The following is a 20,791-nucleotide window of genomic DNA, read 5'->3' as shown; positions in this document are numbered from 1 at the left end:
CAGAGAGTTCCCTGCTGGTCTAGTGGTCAGGACTCGGGGCTTTCACTGCTGTGATCCTGGTTCAGTCCCCAGTCTGGGATTTGAGATCCCTTCCCCCCACCCCCCACCCCCGCCAAATACTGAGCATCTACTGTATACATACCCTTATGCTATGTGGTGACATGGGGACTATAAATCACAAAGGAAGGGGGGGTGTAACTGGAGGGATCAGGGAGGAATTCAAAGACTGGAGCTGGGACTCGAGGGACGGGTAGAGGATGGATAGGGAGGTGTGGGGGGATTTCTAGGTGTGGGAGCAGTTCGAGCAGGAAATTGGCAGCTATCATATGGGAACTAGCATTTATTCTTGTGCTGCTGGAGGGTAAGGAACCCAGGAGAGAGCAAGAGGCAGGATTTGAGAAGATGCTGTGTTTGAGCCAGCTCATAAAATGGCTTTTTGATGAAGGTGTAATTAATTCATTGCCAAGAAAAAGGTAATTCAAGTTTTTTTTACCTGATGTTTGATTATGAGATAGCTCTACCCAGCACCCCCCCCCAAATTCTGCCACACCTTCAGTTCACTCTGGCCATTTCCGCCTTACGTGGATTGATTCTTGATTCATCATTCGTGGATATCGCTTGAGCCTGTCCCCTAATTCCTAGGGAATGACGGTTGCTATAGAAACGGAATACTCCTAAAGGAAAAACCTAGAGCTAGTCAAGAATATACATTCAAAGGCAAAAATTCATGGCATTTAACCAAATAAATACCCATCCTTGTGGCATGCTATGAAGCTTCAATTACCGGGCTCAAGATCAAAGTAACATTACTCAAGAGTGGAGAAGCCAAAGGTAAATGAGGAGGTCTTCCTTAAACAGGGGATGACCAACTCCCTGAGCTCAGCCAAGAGCCCCACTCTGCTTATATACAGATACCCTATCGCCCACAGGCACTCACATAAGCAGGAGGATGCAGAATTGTGCTATGGTACCTACAGGGACTGAACCTGAGCCAAGCAGTGACAACACTGAATTCTTATCCACTAGGCCACCAGGGAGCTAGCTTTTTCTAATCTTGTCACCCTGCAAAAACCTTGTGGGCAGGTCCTCTTGCTTCCAGGGTTGAGCATGAGGATACTGTGATTATTTGTGGCCCATTGCTACAGACAGGCTTCTCAACCTCTGATCATGGAATCACTACGACCCAGTCCCAGGAAATGGCCTTGATTTTAATTTTGGAGCCATTCGAGCACGTGGTGCACGTCCTCCTACCCCAGGATCTTTGGGTTTATAGCCTGAAGGACTTTGAACCTCTGAACATAGGATTCCTGCGACAGTGAACACCGTCACAGTTTCTATAAGACTCTGGAATCTTGGAAATAACCACACTTAGGATTTGTCTCAGTTGTTTAAGTCAAAGATCTTTATTTTCAGTTTCTTTTTAAAGAAAGCTATTATAAGAATCACAGATGAAAGATCACACATAAATCACATTTCTCCTTCCATAACAAAAATACAGTTTTGATCATTTAAAAAAAATCAGTTTTTAGGGATCTAGAGAGCTGGAAAAATGCCGCTGGGTTTTTCTGGTCAACTACAGAACTTTCTCAGTCCTTTAGAAAGACATATATCAATCGTGGGTGTACTATTTCCCACCATGAGAAAAAGAGCCTCAGGAGCTAGAATGTGCTTATCTCAGAACATTGGCAGTGACTGAATGGCCATGAAGGAGAGCTGGTTACTGGGGATGCCCAGGGGTTTCTGCTTGGCCTGGAGGAAGTGGGCACAGAAGCTGGCACCTCCCCCACCCCGGATGCACTGGCTCAATCACTCATGCCTTTACCAGCCAGACCTCGTTGCGACGTCCGTAGGGCTTCATGGGAGGGTCATAGCCTGTGCAGAAGTAGACGTCACTCCGGCAGGTGGCTATGCCCTCCAGGGCAGTGCGCAGCTGGGCGGCACGAGCCACATAGTCAGCTTCCTTGGCGTAACCACCAAACTGCCTGAGGGCACAGAGCAAGGGGAAGGTTAAGAAAGCTGGTCTCAGAGGGAGGGGGATTTTTCAAAAAAGTAGTTACTCTAGGGGTTCCGATTGGCTCAGCGGTTAACGAATCTGACTAGCATCCATGAGGACACAGCTTCGATCCCTGGCCTCCTCAGTGGGTTAAGGATCTAGCATTGCTGTGAGTTGTGGTGTAGGTTTCAGATGTGGCTCGGATCCCAAGTTGCTGTGACTGTGGCATAGGCTGGCAGCTACAGCTCTGATTTGACCCCTGCACTGGGAACCTCCATATGCCTTGGGTGCGGCCCTAAAAAGCAAAAAAAAAAGCAGTCACTCCCCACCCTTGTCATGATGAGCATGCCACTGTGGTAAGAGTGTGGTCCTCCCGTTCCTCCAGAGGTGGCCCGCATCTCATCCAGCTCAGAGCCTCCTTTGTCAATTGAGGTAAGTTTTACTAAGTGAAGTCAGTCAGACAGAGAAAGACAAATATCCTAGGATATCATGTATATGGGAAATCTAATAAAAACATGATACATGTGAACTTATTTACAAAACAGAAACAGACTCACGGATCTGAAATCAAATGTCTGGTTACCAAAGGGGAAACACAGGGGGAGGGGATAAATGAGGAGCCCGGGATTAACATATACACACTTTCTATATATAAAATAAATAAATAACTAGGACCAACTGTAGAGCACAGGGAACTCTACTCAATATTCTGTAATAGCTTACACAGGAAAAGAATCTGAGAAAGAATGGTTATATACCTATGTATAACTAATTCACTTTGCTGTACACCTGAAACTAACACAACATTGTAAATCAACTACACCCCCATAAGATTTAAATAAAGAAAGAAAGAAATGAAAAGACAGGCAGGAGTTCCCGTCATAGCTTAGTGGTTAACAAATCCAACTAGGAACCATGAGGTTATGGGTTCGATCCCTGACCTCGCTCAGTGGGTTAAGAACCTGGTGTTGCCGTGAGCTGTGGTATAGGTTGAAGATGTGGCTCGGATCCCGCGTTGCTGTGGCTCTGGTGTAGGCCGGTGCCTACAGCTCCGATTCGACCCCTAGCCTGGAAACCTCCATATGCCAGGGATGAGGCCCTAGAAAAGACCCCCCCCCAAAAAAAAGGACATGCAAAAGAAAAAAATTGAGATGTTTCCTTTTTCTTCCAAGGCGGTTATGAGCATTAAATACAGTTGTGGATGTAAAAAATTCTAATGTAGATCCCAAAACACAGAACAAATGGTCCTCTGTAGTGGTGGGTTCTGCACCTGCAGATTCAGCCAACTGCAGATTGAAAATATTTGGGAAAAAAATGCCTGAAAGTTCCCCAAGTCGAAACTTAAATTTGCTGTGTGCTGTCCATTTACATAGCATTTACACTAAGAGGTATTATAAGGAATCTAGAGATGATTTAAAGTATACAGAAGGATGTATGTAGATTACATGCAGTTACTATGCCATTTTATGTAAGAGACCCGAGCATCCTTGGATTTTGGTGTCTATGGGGGTCCTGGAAGCAGTCTGGAACCAGTACTGCACTAAGTACTAAAGTGAGCTTCCCTGCCCTTTCGGAAACTTCCTGGAGATGGGAGGGTGACTTCTCCCCAGGCCACGCTGTCATCCTTTTGTCCTTCTGCAGTCCCAGCTGCTCGTCTTCCCTGCCTCTCCATTTCCAGCTGGGGAAGCAAGACCAGGGGAGTTAGGGGAGAGTGGCACTCACCCTCCTCCCGCAGCAGAGTGGTTCTAAGGGGCAAGCACATCCCAGCAGGGACAAGGGGCAGCTTTGTTTAAAAGACAGAGCCAGCTCCCACTGTGATGCAGGTGATTAATGATCTGGGTTGTCCTGTGGGGGCGTCAGTTTAATCTCTGGCCTGGCGTTAGTGGGTTAAGGATCCAGCATTGGAACTTCCATATGTCCCGGGGGCGGCTGTAAAAAGAAAACAAAGCAAAAAACAGAGCTACCAAAGGCAGGAACCCGAGGAAGCCTGGGGAGGGCCCCAGGCAAGTTTTAAGCAAGCCCCAAATAAAGAAGTCACTTTTAATAAATCCCTTCTCCTGCTCAAATCATGAAAGCCTTCTTTTTCTAGTAAGTATAGATCCCCCCCCCCAAAAGCAGGGTTTTCTCTTGAGGGCAGAAGGCGGGGACAGAGAAGCAATAAAAGCTCGAATTTTCAAGACTATTATTCTCTTCTTACATCATCTGCCTCTGCTCCAAAATTCATCCTGTGACCTACCCTAAATATACCACTCTAAATCTGGGCTGCACGAAAATCTTTATTAGAGTCAAATCCATCCCCACTTCTAATGAGCTTTATGACTCAAAGGTCTCAATCTGCCCCAAGCCAAGATTCGGCCAAATGCATTATTTTTGGTGGGGTTCTATGACTCACGTTTTGCTGTTTTGCTCTTTTATAAGCGGTTAGTCATGCTTGCTAAGCATTCAGAATGTCAATTGCAGGGTTATTGTAGGGATGAAGGCACCAGTCTCAGAAGGCTGTTGTAAAGATTAAAAAAGAGAAGACTGTGCAAACTTCTCAGCCTTGTCCCCATCACATGGGAAACTCACAGCAAACAGTAGCTATTGTTACTCTGCAATTGGCTCTGAACAGACATTCAGTTCTCGCCTCTAGAGGTGAAGGATAAGACGGTGATCTAAAGTTAAGATCCTAGAGTTCCCGTTGTGGCTCAGTGGTTAACGAATCCGACTGGGAACCATGAGGTTGCAGGTTCGATCCTGGCCTTGCTCAGTGGGTTAAGGATCCGGCGTTGCCGTGAGCTGTAGTGTAGGTTGCAGACGTGGCTCAGATCCAGCATTGCTGTGGCTCTGGCGTAGGCCAGCAGCTACAGCTCCAATTAGACCCCTAGCCTGGAAACCTCCATATGCCATTGGAGCGGCCCAAGGAAATGGCAAAAAAAAAAACCAAAAAATAATAAAGTAATGATCCTGAGCCCAGGAAGATGGCTTAATAATGAAGACTGGCGTGGGAGTTCTCTGGTGGCTCAGACACCAGGAACCAGCATTGTCATTGTTGTGGCTCTGGTTACAGCTGTGGTGCAGGTTCGATCCCTGGCCCAGCAACTTCTGCATGCTACAGGTGAGGCCAAAACGAAAAGAATGAAGACTGGCTCAATTAACAATCTCACGTCTTCAATCAGGCTTCCTCTCGAAACCCTACTATCTTGTAACCCCATTCCTCTCCCTCATTCTTCCTTTTCCTCCCTTCCTTCCTTGATTCCTTCTTCAGCATTCCAACCCCCCCCTCTTCTAACACACTACAGGAATTATTCATTGTTTATGGTTTGAGTCCCCTGGTGTAATACAGGCCCCAAGAGGGCAGGGATCTTTGTCACTCTTTGTTCAGTGGTGTGTTCTGAGCACCTAACACACATATTTGACCCTCTGGCTGAACGAACAATTCCAGGATATGGAGTTCCCGTCGTGGTGCAGCGGAAACGAATCCAATTGGGAACCATGAAGTTGCGGGTTTGATCCCTGCCTCACTCAGTGGGTTAAGGATTTGGTGTTGCTGTGAGCTGTGGTGCAGGTTGCAGACGCTGCTCGGATCTGGCATTGCTGTGGCTCTAGTGTCGCCTGGCAACAACAGCTCCGATTAGACCCCTAGCCTGGGAACCTCCATATGCTGCTGGTGCGGCCCCAAAAGGACGAAGGACAAAAAAAACCAAAAAAAAATTCCAGGATAAACAGCATAAGTTACTGCAGGTTGACAGCCCTAAGGATGAGAGCACTGAAGCCTGTTGGCCTCCATAGCCACTCACACACAGAATAAAATCCGAAGCATCTACTAAAGGCACAGTGGCAGGAATTCAAACAGGAAAAGTAGACTGACTGGGGCTCCCTTGGGAAGGGCCTTGAAGCTTGACCTAAGGACTCTGAGCTTGACCTTAGATACAAAGGTGGGCCCATGGTGGGGTTTGAAAGTTAAGGGACTGCCGTGCTCAGATGGGGTTTTGCAGAGACCCTTCTGGTGGCAGAGGAGGGAGGGGGAAATGGAGCCACAGGAGGCCAAGAACCGCCTGTGAGGAGTGTGAGACGGCAGCAGCACTGACAGCGGTGGCGGTGGCGACAAAGGCCTGGACAATTTAGGAAGTGGTGAGGGGGAGTGGGAGGGAAGTCTAGGAAACTGCCACCAACCAGAATGGGGATTCCGGGCTGAAGTGTCCCCTTGGAGAGGAGGGGTGGGTGTGGGCTCATCATCCTGTGGGGTGGCACGTTGATGTGAAGGAGCCTCTGTGAAACACATGCACGCACCAGTTACTGTGCCAAGTGTGTGTCAGGACCTGTGAAATCTCCTTAGCCTCAGAAAGGAACTGGAGTCAGAGCTAACGGGAATGGGAGTCACCGTGAGTAGGTGCTGGCCATGGTCACGGCCAGGAGGGATGAGGCCTGGGTGGTGAGCAAACAAGAGGGTCAGCAGGCTGTTCTCGGGAATCCGAGTCCCCAGGTGGTGGGTGGAGGAAGAGGACTCGGCCGAGGCTACTGAGAAGGAGCTGAGTCCAAGGAGATCCAGCAGAGAAGGATGTGAGAATGTCATCATTCGGGGAATCTTAAATGCATTATGAAAAAAAGCCTGGATTTTTAGGAGTTCCCGTTGTGGCACAGTGGTTAACGAATCCGACTAGTATCCATGAAGATGAGGGTTCAATCCCTGGCCTTGCTCAGTGAGTTAAGGATCCGGTGTTGCTGTGAGCTGTGGTATAAGTCGCAGATGCGGCTCTGGTCCTTCGTTGCTGTGGCTGTGGCAGAGGCCTGCAGCTACAGCTCCAATTAGACCCCTAGCCTGGGAACTTCCATATGCCATGGGAGTGGCCCTAGAAAAGGCAAAAAGACAACAACAACAAAAAAATCCTGGATATTTAAAAAGACTTATTCCCTGGCTAATGGAGATGCATGTAAATGAGGAAAATTTCCCTGTTGCTACATCAAGAAAGCATTCTGGGAGGTCCCCACTGTGGCTCATCGGTAACGAACCCAACTAGTATCCCTGAGAACACAGATTCGACCTCTGGCCGCACTCAGTGGGTCAAAAGATCCAGCGCTGCCGTGAGCTGTGGTGTAGGTCACAGGCTCGTCTGGGGTCCTGAGTGCTGTGAGCTAGGTCAGTAGCTGTAGCTCAGATTCCATCCCTAGCCTGAGAACTTCCATATGCTGCGAGTGTGGCCATAAAAAGCAAGCAAGCAAGCAAGCAAGAAAGAAAGAAAGAAAGAAAGAAAGAAAGAAAGAAAGAAAGAAAGAAAGAAAGAAAGAAAGAAAGAAAAAGCAAAGAATAAAGGAAAACAGAAAAGAATAAAGAAAGCATTCTACCTTTCAATTGGGAAACAAGCAAAGCTGGGTGAGCAGTGGAACAGGTTCATGCGTGCTGCCACCTGCCGGTCTAACCGCCTCCCCCTAACCCCCATCACAGAATCGAAAAAAACCAAAGCCTCTCCTGGCTCCAAAGCCCTCAGATGCAAAGGAGGCTCAGCTCTGTCTGCCTGGTGCCTCCCTGCCTTGGCTTCCACACCGCACACAGAGGATAACCACGCCGTGGACACAGTTCTCCAAGTTCATGGGCACATCTGAATTAAGGAACACTAATAAAGCGCAGTGAGCTTCTCAAAGGAAAGAAATGAGATGTCTGTAGTCTTTTGTCTGTAAGTCTGTTAACAAGCCTCTACGTCTCCATCTTCAGAGCAACTCTTCCTCCAGGGCTCTGTGTTTTATCTCACCCAACCATCAAAACTCAGTATTCCCAACCAAGAATCTGGTTACCATAGGAACTGAGGAAGGCCCCCACACGCCCTGGATTCCAGAAATACAAAAGGAACTGACTAAAAAACGTCTGGAAGAGCTGGGATGGGGGAATGACGTAGGCATCAGTGACGTGAGCTGACAGATGGAGGCTTTGGTCCAAGGTCCAGAAACTCACAACATGTTACCTCGAGGGGAGCGCCCTGGAGCAGGCACGCAGCGAGGAGGAGGAGAAATGGAATGACTCTCTGCCTGAGCATCTGACTTGGTCTAAAACTTTCACAATCAACAGGTCAGCACAGACTCACGGCGAGTCTGCTATGCAGACAGCGCTATGCTCGGCAAGAGGAGGCTAAGATGAAGAGCTGATAACTCACACCAACAGGGAGGAAACGTGACACCACATGGCCTTTCAATGGATCCGACTAAACCAGGCTTACTGAGTTGAGCACCACTGGGCAGGAAACACACCCTCGACAACACAGAGCCGTAAAGATGACGGGGGAGCCTTTCCATCCAGGCAAGGTCTAACTGTCGTGGGCAGAACAGAAATACACACAGATTATGCAGCGCAAGAGAAAACACTAGAGTGGAGGTAGGAGGTACACATGGAGTGCTCCAGGGGTGGGGCATAGGGAAAGATGGGTTCTAACTTAGAGGGCAAAGGGAAGGATGCTATGGAGGGCATGACATCAAGCAGCTACCTTTTTTTTTATTTCCTGCTGCATCTGTGGCACACAGAAGATCTGGGTCCAGGGATCAGACCTGTGCTGCAGGAGTTCTCATCATGGTGCAGCAGAAATGAATCCGACTAGGAACTGTGAGGTTTCGGGTTCGATCCCTGGCCTTGCTCAGTGGGTTAAGGATGTGGCGTTGCCGTGAGCTGTGGTGTAGGTCGAAGATGAGGCTTGGATCCTGCGTTGCTGTGGCTCTGGCATAGGCCGGCAGCTGTAGCTCCAATTTGACCCCTAGCCTGGGAACCTCCATATACTGTAGGTGTGGCCCTAAAAAGCAAAAAAGCAAAAAAAAAAAAAAAAAGAAAGAAACCTGTGCTACAGCAGTGAGTGACAACACCAGATCCTTAATCTGTTAAGCCACCAGGGAACTCCTCAGGCAGTATTTATCATACGCCTCTTCCTGATGCTGCTGACAATGAACAATGTGACAAAAATCCCTTCTTCACAGGGCTTCCCATGAGCAGAGGCTGGGAGGGGCTGAGAGGAGCTGGCTGCTTGAGTGAAGGTCTGGGAATGGATACTGCATGTGTGTGTTCAAGGTGGGCTTTGGGAGGTGGGGGTGGGATGCTTTGAGACCAGGCTAAGGTGTGGAGGGCTGCACAGGCCATCACAGGCCATTTTACCAGGCTTCCCTGTAGAGCCTGCAGTGAAGGGGACCTAACCCAAAGTGTCCCTTTCTCATTTTATCAATACCTTGGGCTCTGGTCCTAACTCCCCGGTGTGCCTCGGGCAGAAGCCCACAGCCAGAGCCAGAGAGCAGGGGGAAGCAGTGTGACAAAAGCACAACCCAGAAGAGGCAGAGGGGCTAAAACTAGAGCCAGTCAGGAGGCCTCGGGCAAGAGGTGAGGAAGAGAGATGGCTGTGTGGATGGAGGAGGTGACTAGGACTTGGCCACCGGCGACGTGGAAGGTGAAGGCGTCAGGGTGGATCTGAACAGGATGGGCAGGGTGGAGGGGACCTTCCGGGAGACAGAACACAGGGGTCGGGGTGGAAGGGCATCAGAGTTCCCTTTGGACATGTCCATTTGGGGGACACTCAAGGGGGTTTATGGACACAGGCTCCTAGGGGGGGCCTGGGAGCAAAGGCAGCCGTCTTGCTGATGTGGGCTCATCCACTGGATATGGTGATGTGGTGACGGAAGCTCCTTCCAAGTACCAGTTTGTAAAAGACCAGAGGAACAACTGAGCAGTTGAGCGGAGAATGAAGGGTGATTAATCAGGTTTTAGATACAGAATGTTATCCCTGGAAGCACTTAAAGGTGAGGTGGCTTAAATATCAGAAGCACCCAACACATCTCCATCAAATGCAACGAAACTTCCCTTAGTACACACATTCTGTGCATAACTGTCACCTGTTCAGATGGTGCTTAAATTCCTCCAGGGCAAGGGCTGCACTGCCTTGTCCTCTGTCCATTTTACCTCCAGACAGGTTATGCCCGAATATTTTTCACTTTGAGTAGGATTATGCTTCCTTGTAATTTCAATCCACAGACACCACCTCTTAGATCTGGAATGCCACTGTCCTGAAATATCTTGAGATACTTTTTTTTTTTTTTTTTTCCTAGTCCCCACACTAGAATGTTTCTCTCGCCTCAAGGAGCAGCGTTTTGGCTTATTCCCAACTCTATTTTCAGCACCTGAAACTATTGCTGACATAGAGTCAATGAATGAAGATGTGATTTTTTTTTTTTGAATGAGTGAATGAATGAATGAATGTGTAAATAGCCCTGCTTTGGTCTTTACTTTGAGTCTGAGGAATGATAAGACATTCAAGGGAGCTGGACAGAGGTCAGGGTAGAAAGTTGCTGATGGAAGGGTGACAGCTGAAGCTATGGCACCAAGATCTCCAGCGGGGAGAGCAAGAAAAGCGAAGTGCAGGGAAGGCAAGAACCAAGACTGTCATTCATTTACTTATTCACCAACTGTTAACTGAGCACTTATTAGAGACCAGTCAAAGGCCCTGCCCGAAAGAACATTCTAGTGAGGGAGAGGACAGTAAATAAATGAACAAATAGTTATATAATGCAGATGATGATAAGAGATATGGGGAGAAATAAAGCAGAGTAAAGGGGCAGAAAAAGATAGGGAGTTTTTTCTTTCTTTTTTTTTTTTTAAGGCTGCACCTGTGGCATATGGAAGTTCCCAGGTTAGGGATCGAATCGGATTGGCCACTGGCCTATGCCACAGCCACAGCAATGATAGATTCAAGCAGCATCTGTGACCTACGCTGGATCCTTAACCCACTGAGAGAGGCCAGGGATCAAACCCGCATCCTCATGGATAGTATGTTGGGTTCTTAACCCGCTGAGAGACAATGGGAATGCCCAGAGAGCTATTTTTGTTGTTTGTTTGTTTTTTGTCTTTTTGCCTTTTCTAGGGCCACTTCCCGTGGCATATGGAGGTTCCCAGGCCAGGGGTCCGATTAGAGCTATAGCCACCGGCGTGCACCAGAGCTACAGCAACGCAGTATCCGAGCTGTGTCTGCAACCCATACCACAGCTCACGGCAACGCTGGATCCTTAACTCACTGAGCGAGGCTAGGGATCGAATCTGCAACCTCATGGTTCCTAGTCGGATTCATTAACGACTGCGCCACAATGGGAACTCCAGGGAGCTATTTTTGATAGAACTGTCAGGTGAGGCCCCTGGAAGTTGACACAAGAGCTTGGGTGTTGGGCAAGTCAAGGAGGCAAGGCTGTATTATGTCGCCCATGGCCCAAACCTCCTGTGATGCAGATGATGTTGGGACACCCTAGGCGCTTAGCCAACACTGGTCTACAGATCTCCTAAGTGTAATTATAGGAATAGCCTAGGGGCTGAGCAGCTGGACCTTTCTTTCAAACTCCTCTTCCTCTAGGCCAAACTTCCCAAGCTGCACTAGCAGATTCTCATTCAGAGAGAGAAACAAGTCAGCAACCCTAGAGGCATTGCTTCTGAGCTGACAAAGTACTGTCATATACACAACTTCACTGGACACTCCCAACAATGCACCCTAATTTCTATTTTTATTTTATTTTAGCTGTGCCTGTGGCATGCAGAAGTTCCCGGGCTAGGAATTGACCCATGCCACAGCAGTAAGGATGCCCGATCCTTATTGCTAGTCCACCAGGAAACTCTGCTAAATTCTATTTTATTTTTATTTTTGCCTGTGCCAGCAGCATGTGGAAGTTCCTGGGCCAGGGATTGAACCCACATCATAGCAGCAACCTAGGCGGCTGCAGTGACAACAGCAGATATTTAACCTGCTGCACCACAAGGGAACTCAGCTAAGTTCTATCTTTTTTTTTTTTTTTTTTTTTTGGCTTTTTAGGGCCACACCCGCGGCATATGGAAGTTTCTAGGCTAGGGGTCCAATTGGAGCTTCAGCTGCTGGCCTACCCCACAGCCATGGCAACACAGGATTGGAGCCATGTCTTCAACCTACACCACAGCTCATGGCAATGCTGGATCCCCAACTCACTGAGGGAGGCCAGGGATCGAACCTGCGTCCTCATGGATACTAGTCAGATTCGTTTCTGCTGTGCCACAATGGGAACTCCAAGTTCTATTTTATAGATGAGAAAAACTGAAGCTCAGAGACCCAAAGGTATAAAGCTCATAATTATTAAGAGTTTAGGTTGTAACTCCAGTGTATCTGCAGTTTGACTTTTTCGGTTCATTCTAGTAAAACTTTACCTAATTCTCAGAAGGCGGTAAAGCCAGGAAGAGAACAGGCTGGCATTCCCTGAGTATCTACCAAACGACTAGCATTGTTAGCCTTTTGCGGATATCACATTCGTCCTCACAGAGACCCCAGGGGGAGGTACTCTTACTCCCATTTCACAGATGAAGACACTGAGGCACAGACAGGCTTGGAGAGATGCCAAAGGTCCTCTGGCTGCTCAGTAGCGCTGAGCTTGGAGCACAGTCACCCTGACAATGAGCTCCGGGGTTCCAGCTCTTTCCTTTATGCCCAGACACTGCGTTCAGACCACGGAAGTTTTGTCACACCAGCAAACCTCTCCTGCTGCTGGTCTCTGCTGAACTGCACCAAGGAGCTGAGCTCTAAGTGGCCTTAATAGAGGGACAGTGTAAGTGTGAGAATAATTCTAATATGGAAAAAATTCTGATCCTGTCATTTTTTTCACAGCCTTCTGTTCGTTTAAAAAAGCACTTGTAGGCACAACACTGCAAATCAACTATAATAAAAAAAAAGAGCATTTGAAAAAGCACTGGTAATACATAATGCTAATCAATGTATAATCCCTTTGTAGACATCCCTTTATAAGGTTATAAAAAAGGAAGACCAAATTAAGGATGTAAGGCTGAGAGTTCCCGTAATGGCTCAGTGGTTAACGAACCCGACTAGTATCCATGAGGATGTGGGTTTGATCCCTGGCCTTGCTCAATGGATTAAGGATCTGGTGTTGTTGCGAGCTGTGGTGTAGCTTGCAGATGCAGCTCGGATCTGGCATGGCTGTGGTTGTGGCCTAGGCTGGCAGCTGTAGCTCCAATTCTACCCTTAGCCTGTGAATTTCCATATGTCATGGGTGTGGCCCTACAGACAAAAAAAAAAAAAAAAAAGAGGATTTTAGAATGAACTTTGTCATCTACTGCACTCAACTGTGTAGTTGAAACAATGCTTGTGCCTTCTGCTATGCCAGTAACTCGGCCTTCCACAGACAGGAACTTTTAGTGCACACTCGACTGTGCAGTGACACCAAGTGGATAGTTGAGGAACCACCAGATACTAACTTTGGATCAGATGCTAACTTAGGTTAAAAAAAAAAAAATTCACTGAGCCAGGCTAGATACCATATTTGTCATTCTCCTCTGTTTAAGCTGCAGTAAAGGAAACTTCTGCACATCTGGTGTGAATAGAACCTTTTAAAGTGATTCCTTTTTCCACCAAAAGGAACCAGGGCTCCTTGCAGAAATGGCTAATCCAGCTCTAGAGCCAGACATGTCAAGATGTGCTTGAAACACCGAATCCTATCAGAAACCAAGGAAGTCACCAGAGATCACCAAGGTCACGTCAAAGGACCAAGAAACTCATTTGAAGAGGCTTCATTGGCCAAAGATGGGACAGTTTGGGCATCAGTAAGAATAATAGCTGCAAAGTATTGAAAGACATTATGTTGGAATTCATATGTTTATACTGATACTCAACCCCCCCCCCCGCCCCCGAGATCAAGGAGTTCCCTGGTGGCCTAGTGGTTAAGGATCTGGGGTTGTCACTGCTGTGGCTTAGGTTTGATCCCTGGCCCTAGAACTTCCTCATGCCGCAGGTGTGGCCCAAAAAACCCAACACCAACACCAACAGAGGTGAACACTACCTACCCTTTGGAGAATGTCAGGAAGTGAAGTCATTATTTGGAAAACTGATAGAGGAATGGCACCAAGCTGAAGAGAAGGTACTGGCTTTCCCCCCCAGGACTCTCTCTCAGGGCAACCAAAGAACAGACGAGGGGAAGTTTCTCTTTACTGAAGTATTCCAGCTAATAAATGAAGAAGGAAGAATAGAAACTATTATCCTCTGGAGGTCGAGTTAATGGCATAGCAGAAGGCACAACAGCTCTAAGGAAACAAGGTACCTGGGAAATGAGGGCCTACTGTCATGAATATCACAAAAAGAGAGCCAAGTAAATGCAGGAGCCCCAGATGGAGGCACACAACCCCAGCTATGAAACATCCTTGCCCCAAACTCATACTTTTTAAAAATGTTTTTAAAAATCAAGTATAATTGATTTACAATGCTGTGCCAATGTCTGCTGTATGGCAAAGTGACCCAGCCAAGTATGAGAAAAAGAATGTATAATAATATGAGAAAAATAATGTCATATATATATATATATACACACACACACACACACAATATGTATATCGTATTATATACATTGGATATTTTAAATTAGTTTAACATTAATGCATTGCTGTTAAAAATGTTAATATAGGAGTTCCCATTGTAGCGCAGTGGTTAATGAGTCCAACTGGGAACCATGAGGTTGCGGGTTCCCTGCGAACCATGAGGTTGCAGGTTCGATCCCTGCCCTTGCTCAGTGGGCTGGGGATCTGGCGTTGCCATGAGCTGTGGTGTAGGTCGCAGACGCGGCTTTGGATCTGGCATTGCTGTGGCTGTGGCTGTGGCACAGGGCGGTGGCAACAGCTCTGATTAGAGCCCTAGCCTGGGAACCTCTATATGCTGCGGGTGCAGCCCTAGGAAAGACAAAAAGACAAAAAGAGAAAAATAAATAAATAAATAAATAAAATGTTAATATAGGAGTTCCCGTCATGGCTCAGTAGTTAACGAATCCAACTGGGAACCATAAGTGTGTGGGTTCGATCCCTGGCCTTGCTCAGTGGGTTAAGGATCCGGTGTTGCCGTGAGCTGTGGTGTAGGTTGCAGACGTGGCTCGGATCCTGCGTTGCTGTGGCTGTGGTGTCGGCCGGTGGCTACAGCCCCGATTAGACCCCTAGCCTGGGAATCTCCATATGCCGAGGCTGTGGCCCTGGAAAATACAAAAAGACAAAAAAAAAAAGTTAATATATATTATACATAAGTAAAAATGCTATATATATAATTACATATATTACATAATATACATAATACATTCTTTTTCTCATATTTTCTTCCATCCTGGTCTATTCCAGGAGACTGGATTTTGTTCCCTGTGCTATACAGTAGGACCTCATTGCTTACCCATTGTAAATGTGGTACTTGGCATCTACCAACCTCAAGCTCCTAAACTCAAACTTGAATCTGATCATGCCTCTAGTTCCAATGACTGATTTATGGGCATTACTAGGGACAGAGGAACGTGTTCAAATGCCACAGAAAGGAAACCAGCAAAATCAGACTGTGGAAAACAATGGGACAAATGATCCCTAAGAAAAGAAAAGTGAAAAAGTGTGGTGGTGAGGAAATCTACAAGTTAATAAAAGCTTCAAGGATGTACCAGCTAATTGCCACGGATAGATCTTATTTGGATCCAGATTTAAACAAACTGTAAGAACAAATTATGGGATAATGGGAGAAAAGTGAACACTGGATATTTTAAATTACTTTAACATTAATGCACTGCTGTTAAAAATGTTAAGACTAATGAGACATTATGATTGTATTTTTTAAAAAGTCTTCACTTTGCGGAGATCCAGTCATGGCTCAGTGGTAATGAACCTGACTGGATGTGGGTTCGATCCCCCGCCTGGCTCAGTGGGTTAAGGATCCGGCTTTGCGGCTTGGATCCAGAGTTGTTGTGGCTGTGATCTAGGCCAGCCGCCGCAGCTCCAATTCTACCTCTAGCCTGGGAATAGCCTGGGAACTTTCATATGATGCAGGTTCAGCCCTAAAAAAGCAAAAAAAAAAAAAAAAAAAAAAAAAAAGGTCTTCACTTTGAAGTATTTATGAATGAAATAATAAAATGTCTGGAATTCACCTAAAAATAATTTAGGGTAGGGACTGGGTGGAAGTTGTGAGTACACATGACACAAAACTGGCTTGAGTCAGTGATCATTGAAGGTGAGTGATGGGTGCACACGGTTTCATTATTTTATTCTCTATCTTTTTATAAGTTTGAAGATTTCCATACTAAACAGTTAAAGGCAAAAGAAAAAAATTGGACCAAGTCTTTCTCCTGGGTTTGAGGGGGAAAAAAACAATTAGAAACTAGTCCCTTCTACTTGAAGTCTTATGTGACCTGATTTAATTGCACCAACCTCATTCTTATGAAATAAGAAGGGGCAAAGGGAAGGACTAATTACTGAAACCTACTACAGGTCATAAATATTAAGTAGGCTATAAATCATGTCTTAATAAATACCAAAAGATACTCTCTAATGATAATCCTATGAGGTAGGTTATATTATTATCTGCTGGCCTACACCACAGCCACAGCAATGCCAGATCTGAGCCACATCTGTGACCTACGCCACAGCTCATGGCAATGCCAGATCCTTAACCCATTGAGCAAGGCCAGGGATGGAACCCACATCCTCATGGATACTAGTTGGGATCCTTTCCACTGAGCCACAATGGGAACTCTGAGGAAATTAAGTTTTAAAGGAACTAACTTCTCAAGCATCATCCAAGATTCATTATATTACTCCAGGCTGCCTCCCAAGTTACAGGAAAGAGGATGGAAAGGACAGAGGATGAGATGGCTGAGACACCTGGGGTGCAAGATTTAAGGAAGCACTCACTCTCAGGGCCAATACTACATACACTTGGACAAATGTGAGGGTGAGTGCTTCCTTAAATTTTGCACAATAGGTGCCCTGTTTCCCCACCCAAGTCCCTGCCCAGGGAAAAGATATTCCTGATAACATTTAAGTAGAGTTTGCTTCCTCTGCAGCCTCCACAGTGAAGGCTGAAAAGTCTGAAGGACTTTCTTAGGCTCCCATACGAGCTGCCCAGCTGCAGTCCACTCACTGTCCCCTGGGGAGCTCTGCATCACCTGGCCTAGGACTGCCCAGAGCAGCCAGGCTTACATTCTCAGCATTGGTGCAGAGCTGGAGCAGCTCAGCTAAATAGTAACTAAGGCTGGAGGCCCCTGAGAGTGGACAAAAACTGTCCAGTGCGAGATTATTCATATATTTATTTTTCACAAGCAAGAACCAACCCCAACCTATGGCTACTCCTGGAGAAGCACCTGGTCTCTGCCTGTCACACAGGAATTGTCTGACAACTGGGGAGTCACGGATTATCGAGAAGAGAACTGGCTTTTGAGAGGAGGGTGGGACCCAAAGAATAAAATCATGCAACCACTTGCGCCTGTCATTCTCTACAGTCAAAGGAACTTGACCCCAGTGGGGCCCTGGAAACAGGACTAGACTCACGGAGTGCATGTGTGCCCTGCTCAAAGGACCACAGACCACAAGTGACTAAGGGGGTGGTGGTCCCACTCTGGCATATGCCCCCTGCCCTTCTGGCATTCAAGGGGAGTGTGGGGTGAAAATTAGGTATCGCCTGCCCTTTATGCTTCCCTCATAGTCATGACCCCAAACTACAGCTTGACTCAGGTGGTCCCTAAATCTGTCAGAACCCTGCTGTGGCTCATGTACGGGCTCAGCTTAAGCTGAGGGGATACTCTCTATTATCTAAGCTACTTTTGCAACTGGAAATGTCTGTATGCTGAAGCCTGAAGAAATTTATCTATGTATTTATTTATTCTTTCTTTAATTTTTTTGTTTTTTGGTCTTTTTGTCTTTTTAGGGCCGAACCCACAGCATATGGAAGTTCCCAGGCTAGGGGTCTAATCGGAGCTTTAGCTGTCAGCTTACACCACAGCCACAGCAACACCAGATCCGAGCTGCATCTTCGACTTATACCACAGCTAACGGCAATGCTAGATCCTTAACCCACAGAGTGAGGCCAGGGATTAAACCTGCAACGTCATGGTTCCTAGTTGAATTTGTTTCCACTGCACCACGACAGGAACTCTGGCTGAAGAAATTTAAATGAGAACTGTTGGGACCTTTTTTTTTTTTTGGCAACCTCTGTGGCATGTGGAACTTCCTGGGCTGGGGATTGAATCTGCACCACAGCAGCAACCCAGGCCACTGTAGTAACAATGCTGAATCCTTAACCTGCTGCTCCACAAGAGAACTCTGCAGTATTTCTTACTTAATTCAACAATATGAATTTACAAAGAGAAATTAAGACGACAATCCTGTTTACAATTGCATCGAAAAGAACAAAATACCTAGGAAAAAACTTAACCAAGGAGGTGAAAGATCTCTATGTTGAAAATTATAAGGCATTAATAGAATATTTGGAGAGGACACAAATAAATGGAAAGTTATTCTATGTTCATGGATCGGAAGAACTGATATTGCTCAAATGTTCATACTGCCCAAAGCAATCCACAGATTTAATGCAGACCCTATCAAAATTCCAATGGATTTTTTTTTACAGAAAAACAATCTTGGAGTTCCCATTGTGGCGCAGTGGTTAACGAATCTGACTAGGAACCATGAAGTTGCAGGTTTGATCTCTGACCTTGCTCAGTGGGTTAAGGATCTGGTGTTGCTGTGAGCTGTGGTGTAGGTCTCAGACAAGGCTCAGATCCTGTGGCATAGGCTGGCAGCTGTAGCTCTGATTAGACCCCTAGCCTGGGAACCTCCATATGTTGCGGGTCAGGCCCTAAAAAGCAAAAATAAATAAATAAAATATAAGTAAAAAATAAAAAAATTAAAAATCATTGCAATTCTCACTTAAAATTAAAAAAAATTAAAAAAAAAGAAAAACCACTTTAAAACTTGTATAAAAGTGCAAAAGACCCTGAATAGCCAAAGCATTTTGGAAAAAGAACAAAGCTGAAGGCATCATATTTCCTGATTTATAACTATATTACATAGCTATTATAACCAAAACAGTATGGTATTGACATAAAAACAGATACACAGATCAATGGACCAGAAAAGAGTCTCCAGAAATAAACTCATGTGTAGATGGTCAACTAATTTACAACAAGGAAGCTAAGAATGCACAACAGGGAAAGGACAATCTCTTCAACAAATGAAACGGGACTTCTGTCTTACACCACACACAAACATCAACTCAAAATGGATGAAAGGCTTGAACATAAGACCTGACCCTGTAAAATTCTGAGAAGACTCCCTGGGTGGTAACCTCCTTGACATCAGTCTTGCCATAATTTTTTTGTATTTGACACCAAAACCACAGGCAACAAAAGAAAAATTAACAAGTGGGACCTCATCAGACTATGAAGCTTCTGTACAGCAGAGGAAACCATCAACATAATAAGACAACCTATCAAATGGGAGAAACTATTTGTAAATCATATACATGTAATGAGTAAATATCCAAGATATATAAACACTTGTAGAATGGCTATCACTGGGAGTTTGGGGCTGGTAGATGCAAGCTATTACGTTTAGAATGGACAGGTGATGAGGTCTTGCTATAGAGCACAGGGAACTATATCCAATCACTTGTGATGGAACAGGATAGAAGATAATATGAGAAAAAGAATGTGTATACATGAATAACTGGGTCACTTTGCTATACAGCAGAAATTGATGGAACATTGTAAATGAATTATAATAAAATTTTTTAAAAATAATGTTGCTATAAAATAAATAAATAAATTGGTGCAGCCACTATAGAAAACAGCATGGAAGTTCCTCAAAAAATTAAAAATAGAACTACCATGTGGATCCAGCAATTCCACTTCTGGGTATATATCCAAAGGAAGTGAAATCGCTAGCTTGAAGACATACTGGCACCCTTATGTTTGTTGCAACACTATTTACAACAGCCAAGATGTAGAAATAACCTGATGGTCCATAGACAGAGGAATGGATAAAGATGTAGTGTATACATATGAGGAAATATTATTCAGCCATAAAAAGAAGGAACTCTTACCATTTGTGACAACTTGGATGGACCTTGAGGGCATTATGCTAAATGAAACGTCAGAGGAAAGGAAATACTGTGTAATCTTACATGTGAAATTACAAAAACCCCAAAAAACCAAAAAACTGAACTTATAGATAGAACAGATCGGTGGTTGCCAGAGAGTGGGAAGGTGGTGGGTGAGAGAAATGGGTGAAGATGGTCAAAAGGGAGAAACATCCAGCTCTAAGATAAATTTAGCCCTGGGGATGAAACACACAGCAAGGCGACTGTAGTAACAATACTGTCCTGTGTATTTGAAAGTTACTAAGAGAGTGGATCTTACAATTTTTCATCTCAAGAAAAAAATTTAACTGTATCAAGTGAAGGATGCTAACTAAATGGCAATACTTGTTGCATAATATATATATATATATATATGTATCAAAGCATTATGGCGGATACTTTAAATGAATGCTATGTTAGATGTCAATTATTTCTCAAAACGGGGGTGGGGGACATAAATTGAGTGCAAATGCTCACTGCAGATGATTCAAGGAGTGGTTAGGGAAATCAAGTGCCCCCCCTGGGATATGCAGAATCATCTCCTTACAAGGAATAGACGGTGATGCTTTCCCTCTCCTCGATCTTAATGCTGTCATCGCTGGGAACTGGTGGGTTGCTTTGAAATTCATTTGGAATCCGGAACCAGACTTTTAATTTCTTCTGTAGGGAGCCACCGTCGCTGGGGAACACGGCAAAGGAAATAGGAACGGTCATTCCCATCCCAATTCCTGAAAACACAAATCCCCACAGAGAGAGGTGGGTATTAGAGACAGGAGCTGTTCAGGCATGTGGAAGATCTGCTAATCTCACTCTTCTTCCAAGACAATACTTTTTTCTTGAAATTAGTAATAAACATTTCAGGCATTAAAATATGTTGTCAGACACATACAAAACACCTCTCATTTGTATA

The 20,791-nt window shown here is 45.5% G+C and overlaps 1 protein-coding gene across 1 annotated transcript in view; it reads right to left on the bottom strand.

The window, feature by feature from the left end:
- HEBP1 (heme binding protein 1) overlaps positions 1,811-20,791 on the bottom strand; it is a 30,078-nt gene continuing 11,097 nt past the window's right edge. Inside the window, 2 exon segments of the mRNA NM_001011509.1 lie at positions 1,811-1,982; positions 20,429-20,609. Of these exon segments, the coding sequence (NP_001011509.1) occupies positions 1,811-1,982; positions 20,429-20,609 (353 nt within the window).

This window comes from Sus scrofa, chromosome 5 (genome assembly GCF_000003025.6).
Source record: "Sus scrofa isolate TJ Tabasco breed Duroc chromosome 5, Sscrofa11.1, whole genome shotgun sequence".
In the NCBI taxonomy this organism is placed as follows: Eukaryota; Metazoa; Chordata; class Mammalia; order Artiodactyla; family Suidae; genus Sus; species Sus scrofa.
This window is presented reverse-complemented; position numbering and strand designations above follow the sequence as displayed.